The 16,776-nt window shown below is 44.8% G+C and overlaps 1 protein-coding gene across 1 annotated transcript; it reads left to right on the top strand.

Moving 5' to 3' along the window:
- Window positions 1–378: 378 nt before the first annotated feature.
- LOC118087808 (uncharacterized) lies at window positions 379–16,047 on the top strand. The gene is made up of 3 exons (XM_035120815.3): window positions 379–760; window positions 11,841–11,961; window positions 13,797–16,047. Exons 1-3 carry the CDS (start codon window positions 679–681, stop codon window positions 14,752–14,754), a joined length of 1,161 nt encoding a protein of 386 aa, XP_034976706.3. The 5' UTR covers window positions 379–678; the 3' UTR covers window positions 14,755–16,047.
- Window positions 16,048–16,776: the final 729 nt, after the last annotated feature.

The following is a 16,776-nucleotide window of genomic DNA, read 5'->3' as shown; positions in this document are numbered from 1 at the left end:
CAAGAGGCTCAGTGGTTTAGACGGACCACAGCGCCAGGACTTGAAGGCATGCGTGGTAATTGAACCTAGGTCTGTGCCACCTATGGTAGATCTTATATAAACGGAAATTGACTCTGTTGGTTTACTGCAATGGAGCCCCCCGGCCACGAGAGAGGGCCTGATTGGCTGAAACACTTGAACATGAGCACTTAACAGAACATCATGTTATGGGACTGGTCCCGTTTGTCTCAAAGCATTGCTGTTTCTGGGTCTTTATGAACACACGTATCTACATTCAGATTTTGATGGATCTATCTGGTTCTATTCCAATCCCTTTCTAGCAAGGTTTCTCGCGCGCCCCGCGCCCCCTATCTTGGACACGTCTTTCCAAAAAGTACCGGGCAAACCCCGAAGAGGGGCCGAGGGGCCGAGCAGGGAACGTGACTGCCGTAGCTACTGCCAAGCCAATCAACCATCCCCAAGAGAATCGCCTGGATTTTCCCAGAGGTCGGATTCGGGCTGCCAAGGGAGGCGTGCCGCCCTCGGGAAGGGAGGGGAGAAGGAGGGAAGGGAGGAAGGAAGGAGGCGCGGAATCTGGGAATGGCGCTGCTGCTGATCGTTCTGCGAGGTGCGCATTGGAGAGCGAGGCTCGCGGAGAGCCGGGCTTAGGAGCGCCCGCCTCAGCCGCCGGGCAGGAGCATGCCGGACCCTCTGCTGCTGGCGCTGGGCTGGGTGGCGGCGGCAGCGGCCATCGCCTCGACGTGGCCCGTCCAGGTGGCAGGTGAGACCCCAACGGGGAGAGAGCGAGAGCGAGAGAAAGGGAGAGTCCCCAGCAACCTGTGCAGGGGGTCCCATGGAACACACGGGAGTTTCCTCTCGAGGAAGTGGGCAAAACGGTGGCTTTTTCACTGCTCACACTGGAGCCGTTTTATCTATTGGTTATTCAGTTCATGAAATGTATATTCCGCTTGATCGTAAGGAAAAGCCTCCAGCGGTTTACCAAAACAAGTTTTAGATCGGCTGCTTTTTAATCGATTGGCTGGTTGTTTGGTGCTGAGCTTACTTTTCTTCTTATTCAATGGACCCGTTGCGTTGTTTTGTAAAATAAAACTGTAAAAGCCTCCCCAATAGTTGGATAGAAGAGGGCACTGGTTATTTGTTCTTTTACCTGGCTTTGAGTGACTGCACACTTGTATTAATCTTCTGTCCAGCACATTGAGGGGCCAAAAAGTGATATACAAATAAACCATTGTTGTTGTTATTATGCCCCCAAAGTGATATATATTTTATTGCATAAAATTTTTACACTGCTTGATTGTAAAAGAAAGAAAGCTCAAAATCCTCAAAGTGGTTTCAAAAATAATAATAATAATTAAATTATCAATAAGAAAAATTAACAACAGTGACTTAAGACTTTTGAAAAATCAACATAACAGTAGACTAAAGACAGATTAAAACTCGCAGAAACTCAGCTTTCTAAACATCTGAGTAGGCTCACCTAAAGACGAATGTTTTCAAAACAAGAATGATACAGTATAAGAATACATGATAACAATGAGTAATAATAATAATAATAATAATAATAATAATAATAATAATAATAATATAACAGTGATAAGGGGCTCCAGCCTGTATTGAGAAGCACTGGCAGCTCTTGCCAACCTGCTGCCTTCCAGGTGTTTGGGGGCTGCTGATGGGAGTTGTAGGGCAACATGGGGAAGGGTAACTACCACCCAATCTGGCCCCCAGCATTGCTCCTCTCTCTTTAACAGTGGTCCACTGCTGAAGCTTTCACACCAACACTTCTTATTTCCCTATCAGAAAAATCACCACCTGCTGAATTTCTGTTGAATTTGCTTTTTAAGGCACAGGAGCAATGGCAATTAAAAAGGTGGCAATCCTGAGTTACCTTTAAGGTGCTTGGGAGCATGGTAATTGAACAACCAGCACATCAATTTATTAATTTTTAGAAAGGGCCATACACTTGTGAGTCACCCCACTGCTTTTGTCCTTGCCAGCCATCTAGGTGAAGGGTGCCTGAGTGTTTTTTGTTTCTGTTTCCCCTGCTCTAACTGTGTAGGCAACGTGGCACATTTTCTCTCTTGTATTTCCAAACAGGCCAGTGTGAAAGCAGATGCAGTGGGCTCAACTATGTTCACCCCACTCCATTCAAGCACAAGGGTTTGAGACTTTTTAGATTAGAGAAAAGGCAAGCAATTGGCAACTTGATAGAAGTTCATAACATGGCACTGAGAAGGTGCACAGAGAAAAGTTTTCCTCCATCTCTCGTAATGCTCAAACTGGTGGATGTACAATGAAGCTGAATGTGGGAGATTCAGGATAAACAAAAGAAATTCCTTCTTCAACCACAGCATATTTAAGCTATGGAGGCAATGATGGCTACCAACTTGGATGGCTTTAAAAGAGGATTGGACAAATTCATGGAGGGCAAGGCTACCAATGGCTACTAGGCATGATGGCGAAGCTCTACTCCCACTGCCAGAGGCCTCATGATTCTGGACATTAGTTCCTGGGAATATCAGGTGGGCAGAGTGCTGTTGCGCTCATGTCCAGTTTGCAGGCTTCCAATAAGGATCTGGTTGGTCACTGTGTGAAGAGATGGGTCATTGGCCTGATCCAGCAGACTTGTCTTATGCTCTTATGTCAAGGTGATGGGTAAGATGCTGGATTTTGTAAATTAAAAAAGGGGGGGTGGACATTGTTCGCTCACATTAAAAATAAGAAAAATCCATTAATCCCAATGATATCCAAATGAGACTAATGATTATAAAGATATATGCTTAGATGTAGAAAGGGCAATGCGATCTCCAAACCACTGAGTAATGGATGGTGGGTGTTTTTCCTTTCAGTCTCTTTGGGACTTGCCAGATCCCCTTTCATCGTTCATTCATTAGCCCCCACCTCAGAAGGACATACCTAATTTAAAAGTAGTTTAAGCAGGTAGGTAGCCGTGTTGGTCTGATGTAGTCAAAACAAAAATAAAAAAAAATCCTTCAGTAGCACCTTAGAGACCAACTAAGCTTGTCATAGGTATGAGCTTTCAGGTATCTGAAGAAGTGTGCATGCACACGAAAGCTCATACCTATGACAAACTTAGTTGGTCTCTAAGGTGCTACCGGAAGGATTTTTGTTTTTGTTTTGACTAACTTAAAAGTGTGTGAACATCTGCAAATACCAAGGATTTTGATTTTAGCATAGAAAGAGGTGCTTGGGCGAGGGGTGCTGAACTCTCTCACACACCTTTGCACCCTTTGTTCCATCGCCTCAGGTGCTTTTCTCACAACCACCTCTGATTCTGGAAATGGGCTGACTGAGGAGAACAGTGCCTGAGCTGATGTAAGAAGAGGAGCCCTGGTGGGGGAAGGGGAGAGGGCTCAGCTTTCCTTACCCTGTATTCTAGGGGTAAGAGAAGCTTTTACCAGCCTTACAGGTGTTTTGTATTACACTTCCCAGGAGCTGCAGCCAGTGCAGCCATGGTACTGTTAACTCCAGCATCCGAGGGCCCAGCTGACCTGAGGCTGATGGGAATTGTAGTTAGGAATGGGAGAGGAGTTGGGTTCGCTCCAGAATTGGAAGCAAACCTCTCTGGTCTTCATCCGATGGCTCACATTGGATCACATGTCTAGATTGGACTACATGTATGTGAACTTCTCAGGTTGTGGCTTGTTTGTGCTAACATCCTGGTTTTAGTTTCATTTCTTTACTTTTTTTTAATATATTTTTTATTAATTTTCCAATTAAAACCAATTATATCACATTCATTATTTCAAATTATACACATATATATCAATCAAACCGAATGTTATGCCAAATCATCTAAAAAGATTTTTTTTTGAGTTCCCATGCTTCAAGAAATTGGGGATTCCTCGCAACCGTCCACTGCCGTCTTTTTTCTAAAGTTCAAATCGTCTCTCCGAGTTCATAATAATCCAAATCTTTCCCTTACAGTCACATAGATGTTTTCCATTTTCAACCGATTGTTTCCCAGCTGCTGAGATAAATATCAAACAAGGTTTCACAAATGTTCTTTCTCCTGTGTGAGTTAATCAGTCCAGCCTCCCCATAAATCTTCTTGGTCTGGAGCTCCCTGTTGCGTCAACACGAAGCAGCGCCATCTTAAAAAGCTCAAATCACTTTCGTTTTCTCTCATAACCATGTAGATTAACGATCTTTGTTGTAAAATTTACAGCTTTTCCAGGCAGAAGACCCAAACATCAAACCATAGACTCTTGGTAAATTAATGGATCTCCTTGCCCTATAGCTGAACTTAGCTTCAGGTCGCTGCTCCAATTCAAAGTGCGTCACAGCTCATAAATCCTCCGAACGCGTCCAAGCACTCCTTCCGTCCAACTAGAGGGGGGCTTTTCTCATCGGCAACTCCACATCTTTAAAAAATATGCTCAGTAACAACAGTTTATAAAGTTCAACTCACACAGTCTTTTGCTTCTCTTTCACTCCAAACAAGCCAGGACATCGCGTCTGGGAAGGTACGAGGTAACACATATGAAGAAAAATAAAAAAAAACTCACTTCCCTTATCGCTCCGTCCCCATCAATCCTTCTTCCAGATGAAATACAGCCTTTGACTCCTCTCCCTCAGCAGCATAAATTTCTCAGCAGTAAACAGCGCTTCTTCCCCTCCTTCTGAAGTATGTCCATAGATTTAAGCTTAATTATCTTCTTTAACCATGGAAATCCCCGCCATGCAGATTAGCGTCCGGGAGTCCTGGCCCTCGTAAGTGCTTTTCAGCCCAAGCTCCCCCCACTCCATAAACAGTCGGAGTGGGTCTGGGGGCATCGCGGGCCAGCGGCCCCTCTCCGTAACCCCCGGAGAGGGTAGGGGGTTGCCATTTACTCCCCTAGCAACCGCCAAATTCCTTACGAAGGTCAGAGGGATGGAAAACAGGTCCGCCATTCCTGCCGGCGGAAACCGGAACCCCTTAGTTTCATTTCTTTACAAGGTGGTTCGGGGGCTTTCAAGCTCTTTTTGCCTTTCTGTTCAAAAATCCTTTCTAGGTGCTTGAAAGATACAGTATCTGTGTTGGAGTTTTTAATGTTATTAAGGTGTTTTTTATTGCTTTTACTTGTTTGTCACTCTGGGTTCCTTTGGGAGGAAGGGCAGTATAGAAATTGAATAAATAAAAAATAAATTAAAATTAGGTGTGTGTATGTGAAAATTGCTTAAAATAGCCACATGGTTATCAGATGGAACAGACTTGCTGGTCCACTTGTGTTCAAGGGACACAAGCCAGATTAAGGCCGCATTCACAACATACATTTCAACTGCAGCGATACCACTTTAACCAGTCATGGCTTCTGCCAAAGAATTATGGGAGCTGTAGTTTGTTAAGGATGCTGAGTGTTTTTAGGAGACCCTCACAGAGCTACCATTCCCAGAGTTTCCTGTGAAGAGGAATTGATTATTAAACCACTCTGATGAAAATTAAAACTAAGAATAACAGGGCAGATAATTTCTCAGAGCCCCTGATTCACCAGACCATTTGGTAGGGTGGGTCCTTTTTGAAGTGGGGTTGGGCTAGAAGACCCTTGGGGTACCTTCCAACTCTATGATTCTAAGTGTAGCCACATGGTGAGGCTTCCCCCTGAGAGCAGCTGTTCACATCTAGCACCCTTGAGACTTGATTCAGTGGTTTTTAACATGCCACCAGAACTCACCCATTGTGCTTTGTGGTAGGCTAGCCAAAACCACAGGATCTGTGGAGTAAGATGTGAAACATGAAGAATGGTGCCTCCATTCTTTTTGCACAACAAACCCACTTTCTTAAAATGAAATAAAAAGCCCCCCCCATACTTTTAGTGGTTAGGAAAGTGACAGGAAAGTAACAGGGAATTGTACTGAAAAGTGTGGGGGGATCTAATGATAAATGGGAAGACATATAAGCACCCACAAGCCAATTGGGATGAATGCTCATTGTCCTATAACTGCCCAATTCTCGTACATAGTCTAGCCTCTGTGTAAGCTTTGTGCGAGCAGATCAGGATGCTGACTAGCAGAGTCCTCAGTGTGATTTAATTTAAAGTCTGCTATGCTACCATTTGTCTGCATGAACTGGGATGAAGGGTCTCACGCTTCCTAGTGCATATCTAAAAAGTATTTGTGTGCATGTTTGACCGTATGTGTATTTGCAGACCTCAGACTAGTTATTCAGCCTATTTGTTTGCTGTTGTGTGCGACTGTATGAAGTAGAAGCAAATGAGTGAAAGATGCTTTCATCAAAAACACTTGAGTTCGCCAGCAAACTTGGTTACTCTGTGCATATTGAGCCAGGCATCTCTTGCAAAAAAACAAAACAAAACAAAAACAAAACTTAAAAGTTTTGAAATACTGTATGGCTTTGGTCTCTGTTCCCCACGCTGCATCAAAATATAACTTTTAGTAGTGAGAAACAATTGGCAGCCTTTATCCACAAGTTCTTCCTGTCATCAGGGCCACTGCAGGATGCTATTTCTCACAGAAATCAGCAGGGAGTTGTCTTGGACTGGGGAGGATTAAGAACAGGCAATTAAACTGAACCAGGATTGCTCAACCATCCACTTTCCTGCCTGTCATGCCTCATCTGCAGGAGTCCACAATCAGAGGCCAGTGTGGAGCTCCCACTACCTAGTGAAGCCCAGGACCCAACGAGATCTGTGGAGAAGGACAAGTTAGGACTTGGGTGCTAGGTGGGCATCCTGTGTAGTGGAAGAGTTTGACCTCAAAACCTGAGGCTTTGAGGCTGTGTGAGTGACAGCACCTTAAACGGTGGGTGCAAACCCACCCCCGAAGGAGAAGGACCAGACTTCATCAAAGGAGTCACGACTAAGGTCCTCCCCTTTGACAACAACTAATGGGATTCAGCTGGGTGTGGTTCCAGCATGCTCCAGCTGAAAAGCCCCAGTATTAGGTGGGAAGAGCTGCTTTTTGCCTTGTACCTAGCCCTCTACTTGTGTGGAATGAGACCTTCGACTTGCATCTTTCCTGATCCCTTGCTTGAACCACTGTTTGCCTGAGACTGGACCTCGGACTGGCCTTGGGTGTTGCTGCTCTCTGCGTCCATAGCAGCTCTGTTTATATGGAAGTTCCTCTGTGGCTCAGGATCTAGCTAGGACAGGACACTCCCCTCCATACATTTTATTCAACTTCAGCCAAAGGTCACACTAGGCAGGGAAAGTGGGTGACCCTCTTTTACCAGTTACAGTGAATCCAATTTCTCCTCTGTTGTTTTTTGGAAGGCAGAGGCACCCTCTGAGGTCAGATCCCCAGGCCCTTTCAAACTCTGCAAGGGCTTGCTGTTGCAGTTTGAGGAGGGGAGGTAAACTGAGCCCTTTGTCTTCCCTTCTCCCTCCTATTTTTCGCCTCACTTCCATCAGGCTTGCTGCTCAACTTCTGTTCCCCTAACTAGCTAAAGATGCTGGCTGAGTTTATTTTAGGTGTGCACAGGAAACCCAACTGGCGCCTTCGGGGGGGAAGGGAATTGTCCAGGGATAAACACATCTTTCCAGGGTCCAGATAAGATTATATTTGTCTCTTCTGGCACTTCAGTGTGCCAGTTTGTATCACAATTATGTTGGTTCTTTTTAAAAAACAACAACAACAAACTTTGCTGCTTGTAAAACATGACAATTTTCTGGATAAAAATATAGTTTAAAGAAAAGGATTTCCTAGGATATTGTTATTCAAATTGATTTTTTTATTTAAATATTTACAAAACACATTTTTCAAATGTATCAAGGTGGCTTACGAAACATCCATGGTCAGAGGCATCAATGCTTCTGAATACCAGTTGCTGGAAGCCACAGGAGTGGCACATGCTCTTGTGCTTGGGTCCTGCTTGTGGGTTTCCCACAGGCATCTGGTTGGCCACTGTGAGAACAGGATCTGGGCCACTGGCTTGATCCAGCAGGGTTCTGTGTACATTCTCTTGGGTTGGCATGCAAATTTAAGAAGTGGGGGGGGGAGAGACTCTGTTTCCCTTTTCCCCTGTGCTTTCACCCATTTAGATTGTGATCTCTTCCGAGAGCTGCTGTTTAACCACTTCTGTGAGCATTATATAAATAACAATAAATTACCCATTCCTTATGAGCTGGATATCACACAGTCGTCTTGAATGGGGCCCTAAACAACTGTTGTGCAAAAGCCAAATCTAGCTGGGATCACTGATTGCTGAATAAATCCCTTGAAGGCAGAGACCAGATTCCACAAGGGTGAATCTGCAGAATATTCATGCCTCCAGCTATTCACAACCCCACTGCAGGCACTTTGTGTTGTGGGGAAATTAGCATTCTACACCCAGTTTGCATTTACCCGGTAGGTTAAAGCCTTGCAGTATCTCCCAAGATCAAGGTGGGGCAATCTTGGCTGTTCTTGCCTATCTCCCCTTGTGCAATTCCCCAGAGCCATATAGGTGCGTATTTCCCAAGTAGCTGAAACTCTTTCCGAGAGGTGTATGTTCCAGATTAATCGATAACCCAGAAGCTCAGTCCTATGTGGTCAGTCCAGGAGCTACAGACGAAGACCCTGATAAAGCACCCCACCCTCCAGACGGCAAACAGTCCTGCCGTTCCTTTCAACCTCTGCCTTACGATAATACCTGCACTGTTCCAGATGAACATGTTCAGTTTATTGCAGTTATTATTTCATAATCTGTGCATCACTTTGTGTATCTCTGTCCCAAGGTGATTTGCAGGCACATTCTTAAAAACAGCTAAGAGAATATTGTAAGCAGTAGAAAAACAGCTGAGTATATATTTAAAAACAACACAGAAGGCAGATTCCTCTTCATCCAGCTGGAGAAGCCTGTCGAAACAAACAAACAAACAAAAACCTTCAATTGTTTCTGGGGAATACAGATATCAGTTGCCTGTTGTATCTCAACAGGAATGCTGCCCCTCCAAAGGACATCATAACCTAGGGTGCATGAATCCACTCTCCTAGTCACAGAGGGATGTAATTTCTCCAACCGACCCTACTTTATGGTGGCTTAAGGTGCAGGAGGGGGGTGCGTCTCCTGCAGCTAGATAAATGTTGCTAATCAATGGCTAAAAACCAAACTGCTGTCAGTGGCAATCCAGGACATGGTTGAAAAACTGGCAACCGTGATCTCACAGTGAGTGTCAGCTCTTAGATCTGTACTACTAATTCTTCAAGCAGATTATAATTGGCTGTTCATGCCTCAGAATTCCATTGAAAATGTGTCTGTGCTGGGCAATCTTGCCTTTTATCTCCCTGTGTGTGCCAACCTGTTGACCAGGCATCCCCAAACTGTGGCCCTCCAGATGTTTTGGCCTACAACTCCCATGATCCCTAGCTAACAGGACCAGTGGTCGGGGAAGATGGGAATTGTAGTCCAAAACATCTGGAGGGCCGAAGTTTGGGGATGCCTGCTGTTGACACTTCCTCTGCAACCATAAGCTGCCTTGCTCTTTGTAAAATGAGTGGAAACAGTTTCACCAAAGGCAACAATGGGTCCTTGGAGATGTGGCTGCAAAGTTTATTCCTTTGTCAAGCTTGTTTGACCTCAGTGCTCTTTGCGGACTTGCCCCTGAACATTTTACAGTACTATGAAAACATGTTAACATTGTTTGGGGTAATGAAAACACCCTAATGGCAAAATTCGATGCATTTCAAGGACATTTTAGGTAGCTAAAATGTGGGGACCTTGTATGGGTGACAATTGGTGACAATGTCCTACTAGAACAACTTCCTGGCAGGTCTGTTTCTATGTGAATTGCACAATAATAAGAGTGCTGAGGGGACACTTTGGCACCCACAAAATTGGATGAAGGTTAAGGAGAGGCTGGAGGGGGGGGGGCTGCATCCTGCATTATAGACACTGCCTTGAGACACTGCGGTACTCCAGCACCACCCTGAGTGTCTCCCATCCCCACTGCCAGAGACAGTGGAGAAGCAGCGGCAGCAGCAGGAGCTCAGAGTCCCATGCAACTGTTGCTTCTTGTTTCTGCAGCAGCGGGCAGCATGGTGTGGCAGTAGGCAGGCACAGGGGCAGGATTTGCTGTCTCAGGATTCCACCTCCACCTGAGGCGGATGCCTCAGTTTGCCTAATCATAAGGCTGGCTCTGTCTCTAAGCCCCTTTCCAGCTCTTTATGTGATGCAATAAATCATCTGAAAATCTGCAGAATCATTTCCTCCCAGTTTGCCCTGAGAGAGGAAAAGGTTGAATTGAACACTGTGAAGGCACTTTGAAACTCCTTTCCCCATTATGAGAACACGATGCCTGCTCTTCTCTCACAGAGAGTCTGTGAATATGACAGACCTCAGCCAGGTGCCTCTAAATATCACAGAAATAGCAAGCAGTGCTTCCTGCTTCTGCTCCATAGGGGCACAAGAGTCCTCTGCAAGGTTAGCTGCTGATGTGTATCTCAGAAGTCACGGCCATTTCTTTTGTTAGCCTGACATCTGGGTTGGCTCAGTGGTGCTAACAGGCACAGCTACTCATTTTTAAAAATAAAATAATGAGATTGCTCATCAAAGAGGAAAGAGTTGGGCAATCACAGTCTATGCTGGCAAATCGTCATCTTTCTCACATGATCCTTTTTCCTAATGCACCAGAATTCAAGGCACATTTGCTACAACAAGAATTCAAGAGAGTTGCGCAACCTGCAGCTGTTTTGAATATGGAAACAATTATATAATCGTTCTCTGGTTTGAAATTGGAAACGTGGCATGGCAAAGTATAGTTTGGCCATCTGAAGCCTTGGGCTTGGGTGCTTCCTAAACTTTATTTATCGTTCTGACAATTTGTATAACAATTTACAACAGTCGCCTCTAAGCAGTGTACAAGAGACTCAATGCAATGAAACTAAAATGAGCTAAAAACGATAAAATCAGCTGCAAAAATCTTCTCTTGCCATCCACACTGATTTCCTCCTTCACTTCCTAGTTTGATCAGGCCATAGTTTACTACTACATCTGAATTAAACATGCTAGAACTTTAAGCAATAGACCACATACCGGTAGATGTGTGGGCATCCTGCCCTGAAAGCAGTGGAGCCTTTGAAAACATTCATTCATTCATTTCATTTATAAATCCCATGACAGCCAGTGTTGCATAGTGGTTAGAGTGTCTGACCAGGACCTGGAGGCCAAGGTTCAGCCATGAAACTCACTGGGTGACCAGTTGCTGCATCTGAGCCTAACCTACCTCACAGGGTTGTTGTAAGGATAAAAGGGGGGGGGAGCCGGGTACACCACCTTGAGTTATTTGCAGGAAAGGTGGGGGAGGGAGGATAATAAATATAATATATAAAACATCCAAAAGCAATTGAACAATGAAAGCATCAACAATAAAAATGTACATAAAAACACTTCCATTACTGATTCAGAGTGGGATAAAATCTCTATTTAAAAAGCTTGTGGAAAAGGGAAGATCTTCAACAGGGGTCAGAAAGCATAAAGTAAGCTTACCAGATTTATTTCCATAAATCTGTATGGACCGATGCCTTTTTTCTATTTATTGACATTGTGACTTACAATCCTTTCTAATCAAAATAAAAAAATTCCTTCAGTAGCACCTTAAAGACCAACTAAGTTTTTATTTTGGTATGAGCTTTCGTGTGCATGCACACTTCGTCAGATGCATGAAAGCTCATACCAAAATAAAAACTTAGTTGGTCTTTAAGGTGCTACTGAAGGAATTGTTTTATTTTGCTTCGACTCAGACCAACACGGCTACCTACCTGTAACTAATCCTTTCTAATGTTTTTGAACAGTAATGCTTATTGTTCGTTTGATATGTTGTGAGCCTTTTGGGGCACAGTTTCCTGGGAAAGTGGCATACAAATAAACAGACAGTGATCGATGTGCTGTTTTCTTGCTGCAGGAGAACCGGAAGTAGCAAAAGGCTGTGCAAACGAATGCAGAGGTTATTTACGCAAACCGATTGAGCTGATCAGACTGCAAAATTATACAAAAAGGACATGTGGGACGAAGACTTTGGTGATGTAAGTGCCTTGTGCCATTAATGCTATGCCAGTTATTATACAATCCAGTTTTCTTTTCATTGAGATGGAAGTTAAATGCAGTTGTCACAGGAGACGTGTTTCTTCCAGTTTTCTTTCTACCTATCCAAAGCTCTTTAAGGAGGTCATAAATGATTAAACTGATTTCAGGAACTAAAAAGGGCTGGAACAGGCTTAAAATGCATTGATGTTGTTATTATGGCAAAAAGCAATGGCTGTAGTGATGCAGTCTTTTGTTTGACCCTTCCCTCCCTGACTTCTATAGAGTAAATTCATTTATTACTATGAGTATATTATATATAGTACTATCAATTTGCATGGTGCCCCAGGTATTAGCAATGAGAAGTCAGGGCTCCACCTCAAACAGTATATAATATAAAACATGACACAAGCTGAGACTACAGAGGGAAAAGAGGGAAGGAGAGGGAACAGTAAAGCAGGGAGGACAGTGGCTTCTTAGGGTGCATGCAGAGGTGACAAGGTGACAAGCTTCAATGCAGCTCTTTGGTTTATTTCTGCTACTCATGCCAGGGAGAAATGTGCAACATAATGTTGATGAATACTTGGCAGCCTACCTGGCTGGAAAAGAGTTAATCCACCTCCAGACTGACTGACATAACATTCTGGTGGGGGTGGGACTGTTCCCAGTTTAAAAGGAGGGAGCAGCGGTTTTGTCAGTTGAGAGGGAGAGGGAGTGGGTAGGTGTGAGGAAGAAAGTTGAGAGGCCAGGATAGTGGGGATCTAGATGAGGTTCAGGAAGGCTCAATGTTAAATGTTTGACAGAGATTACCTACAACCGAAATGTATCTTATAAACATATGAAACCTTAAATAAATAACTATGTTCTAAGGTTAATAAAATTCTTCTCTTTTGTGCCAAGAAGTATCGTCATTATTTTTCCAGCAAGGTATCGGGACTCACAGAATGGTAACTCATTAGAGGACAAAACTTACCTCAGGAAAAGAGGCGAAAGTTTGTGTCTTAGAGCAGGCACATCCAACAGGTAGATTGTGATCTACCAGTAGATCACTGGATGTCTGTGGTGGATCACTGCTAGATCACTGGCACCCCTAAAAAAAGCTCACCAAAAATTTTCCTCCTCCCTAAAAAAAGCTGAACTATGACCTAAAGCTCTAAACAAAAATGGGTCTCCCTCCCTCCTAAAAGAAGCTCAACAAGTTTGACCTAAACCCCCCAAAACAGGGCTTTCCTTCCTCAAAAAAACTCAACAGCTTTGACCTGAACCCCCCAAAAGGGGGTAGATCATTCCCAGTTTTTAACTCTATGAGTAGATCAGTCTCTTGGGAGTTGGCCACCCCTGTCTTAGAGTAACACTGAGGAGGCTTAGAAAGATAACCTGTGGTGTCAACATGTTGCCAGCGTGGAAAGGGGCAAACTTTTACAGTAAGGGGAATCAGGCCAAGAGGGACCCTTTACTGGTGGCAGGAGGTTATTCTATCAAACAGCCTAGAGTTTTTCTTTGATACCAGGCCACGTGAGCTGGAAGGAGAGTCTCTTTACTTATAAACTCCCAAGAATGAAGTGGTTTATTTGGGAGGCGGCAGGAGAAGAGTGTGTGTGGCTTCACCTCTGGATTCCTGTGTCGCATTTTAGTAATAGAGAGGGGGACATTCGTCACAACTCGCAAAGCCTTTTTTTTGTTAAATGGAAATGGATGTGGAAAGATATTTAAGAATATCTTAAGAAATGCTAAAGGATGTGCTTAAATCTGTCCTGTTGATGATCACTGAGTTTTAAAACTGCTAAACTGAGCTGGATTGTGCCCCTTTTAACTGTTGTTTTCTTTCTCTGTCCAGATTTATCAATAAGAAGAATCAGAAATTATGTGCGAGACCAGAGGAAGTCTGGGTGCAGGAGGTTATGAGGCAGCTGGATGCACGGAACACTCCTACAGAAGTGACACCTGGGTTTGACAAACACTGGGGAGCTACTGTCCCCATATCAGCTCACCCTGGGGGTCCACCTGACACCACTGTCACTTTTAGCACAGCTACTTACACTCCCAAACCAGCAGTGACGGTGACCAGAGCGACCCTAAATCCCGAAACCCTTGCAAGTGGCACTATGGTTTCCCAAACCTCTGTTGGACCAAAGAGATATGAGGGAAGTCTCACAACTGTTGGGAAAGGCCTGGAAGAGTTCCCTGGATCAACTCGTGATTTGGTGGCATCTCCATCCAGCTCCCCCCTAAGCAATTTTATTATTGCAGATTCCATGGCAAAAGGCACTAAGCCGATCACAGCATCTGCCACATCCCGAGCTTCCTCCAAACAACTGACTTCAGTTCCGAGCAGCTCCAGTAGCACAGGTACCGGACGGCAGTCAACTGTGGGGCTCCCAACTGCTGAAGCAAACATGCACACTTCTACCAGTTCAGCAGGTACCGGACGGCAGTCAACTGTGGGTCTCCCAACTGCTGAAGCAAACATGCACACTTCTACCAGTTCAGCAGGTACTTCGTCAACGTCAGGCTTTCCCCAGGAGAACGCAGCTGGGAAAAGCAAAGCACAGCCAACCACAAGCACTCCTGAGGTCCCATTTGCCTTCTCTCCCGGTGCTTTGGCTGGACCCCGAAGTCACGTCATCTTCATGGCTTCCGTGGGGGCTTTTCTATGTCTCACCATGGTCGTTGTTGTGTGGGCATACGCTAGGCCCAGCATTTGCACCAGAACACCACCTAGGGAAGTGGTCCAAGGCTTGCTCTTCACTTCCTCTGACTCTCAATCTGATGCCTTGGCCATGGATATTCTTTAACTTGCCTGTGACTTGTGTCTAAAAATGCTTCTTTCACTCCAGGGGTTTAACCAAGGTCATTGAATAAAATAGGGGGAGCAGGTTAAGCCCCATACTGCATATTCAATCACAAGATGCAGTGCACACACATCAGATGAATGGCAATGCCCATCGGCAAGTCAGATGGTGTGAGCTACCCTGTGACATGGGCAGCAGGATGTAGCAAACACATTGCCCAAGGGTAGTGAGAGAGGCCTTATCCTGCAGGAATATGAACTCAGGCCACTTCAAAGTGGGAGGCAGGCCTTCTCACCAAACCCCTCTGCTAGGGGAACAGAAAATGACTGCTTCCTGAGCCATTCAAGCCATGTGTACGCTGATTGGTTGGAAGCAGAGCTGGAGCAGTGCCAAGGCAACTGTATAATACCTGAGACCAAGGTCAAAGGCTCACCGGGGACATATAATCAAGCATCCTTGGAAAGGACTCCTCCTAAAGTTGTTTGCTTGATCTTCCTTTATTGGTCAAAGTAGGCAAGTGTTGAATCTGTTGGTGTCTCCGTAGTCCACCAAGATTCAAATCTCACGAGGTTGCTTAGACCCTGTAGATCAGGGCCACATTCTGCCAAGGGCCACATTCCCTTCAGGGTAATCTGATGGGGGCCGCATGTCAATGGGGGCGGGCAGAGCCTCTCACCTCCCTTCTCTCTCTCCCTGCCCACTGGGTTGCAGGCAGAAGGGCAGATTGGTCTTGTCAGAGGTCTTAACTGCTTGCTTGTGGTGGTCTTCCTCTCCATCCTTCCATTTTGCCTTCCTCCTCTCCCTGCTCTCTCTTTCCTTCCAGGCTCTCACCCTCCTCCAGCATGAAATTAGGCAGGGGGCTCCAAGTAACCTGTTGGCTACGGACTCTCCGCCTCTGCAACCTGCACCTGCTGGTGTTTGCGGCCAAGTACTTAGCACGGGCTTCCTCAGCCTCGGCCCTTCAGATGTTTTTGGCCTACAACTCCCATGATCCCTAGCTAGCAGGACCAGTGGTCAGGGATGGTGGGAATTGTAGTCTCAAAACATCTGGAGGGCCGAGGGTGAGGAAGCCTGACTTAGCACATGGAAATTACCATTTCAAGTATGGGAGAGAAGTGGGAAAGTATTACGTATGTTGAAATTTGCACTAAACGCTCAAGACCAAAAACCAGGTCATTTAGCCAAGCTCAAGGTGTACAGTAGTTTTGTGTCCTTATCCATAGAATGGGTATTTTCTGGGTTTGCTATGTGGTGTTTTGTATTTTCTTTAAGTAAATAAATAAAACTCTAATCCCATGTAGTGTGTCGTCTTTCACAAATGCAAGGTGGAGTAAAAGAAAGAGGGTCGTCCAAGTGAACCAAAGTACCTTGTTATGAAACCACTAACAGATCACAGACCATCACTTTGCTTTGTTTACACCCTGCCTTTCAATTTTATAAATGCCTGAAGTGGTTTAAAATTCAACAAGGAATGGTACTGAAGAAACCAAAACAACTGTTTAAGCAGCAAGGGGAAAAGTCAAAGCATTAATATCAGGCAGTAGCAAGAGTCTCAGAGTTTTTTTGTTTTCGTTTTTAACAATTTTTATTGGTTTCTAAACAAATAGAACCAGTAAATACTTATCCAGCAGTACATATAATGGTGTTTGTTTTAGCTAGACTGGTGACTGGGAGTGGCCGCCAAGACCATATAACACCGGTCCTGAAAGACCTACATTGGCTCCCAGTACGTTTCGGAGCACAATTCAAAGTGTTGGTGCTGACCTTTAAAACTCTAGCCTCGGCCCAGTATACCTGAAGGAGCGTCTCCACCCCCATTGTTCTGCCCAGACACTGAGGTCCAGTGCCGAGGGCCTTCTGATGGTTCCCTCACTGCAAGAAGTGAGGTTACAGGGAACCAGGCAGAGGGCCTTCTTGGTAGTGGCGCTTGTTCTGTGCAATCCCTTCCTATCAGATGTGAAGGAAATAAACAAATAAACAACAATCTGACTTTTAGAAGACATCTGAATTTTAAATGTCATTTTT

The sequence above is a fragment of the Zootoca vivipara genome, chromosome 6, assembly GCF_965207765.1.
Source record: "Zootoca vivipara chromosome 6, rZooViv2.hap1.1, whole genome shotgun sequence".
Taxonomy (NCBI): Eukaryota; Metazoa; Chordata; class Lepidosauria; order Squamata; family Lacertidae; genus Zootoca; species Zootoca vivipara.
This window is presented reverse-complemented; position numbering and strand designations above follow the sequence as displayed.

Bases quoted from the DNA above. Each gene is read 5' to 3' on its own strand.
- LOC118087808 (XM_035120815.3), top strand. From the start codon at position 679: ATGCCGGACCCTCTGCTGCTGGCGCTGGGCTGGGTGGCGGCGGCAGCG. The intron at 761-11,840 runs GTGAGACCCCAA...TTCTTGCTGCAG, and splicing joins GTGGCCCGTCCAGGTGGCAG to GAGAACCGGAAGTAGCAAAA. The intron at 11,962-13,796 runs GTAAGTGCCTTG...TTCTCTGTCCAG, and splicing joins GGGACGAAGACTTTGGTGAT to ATTTATCAATAAGAAGAATC.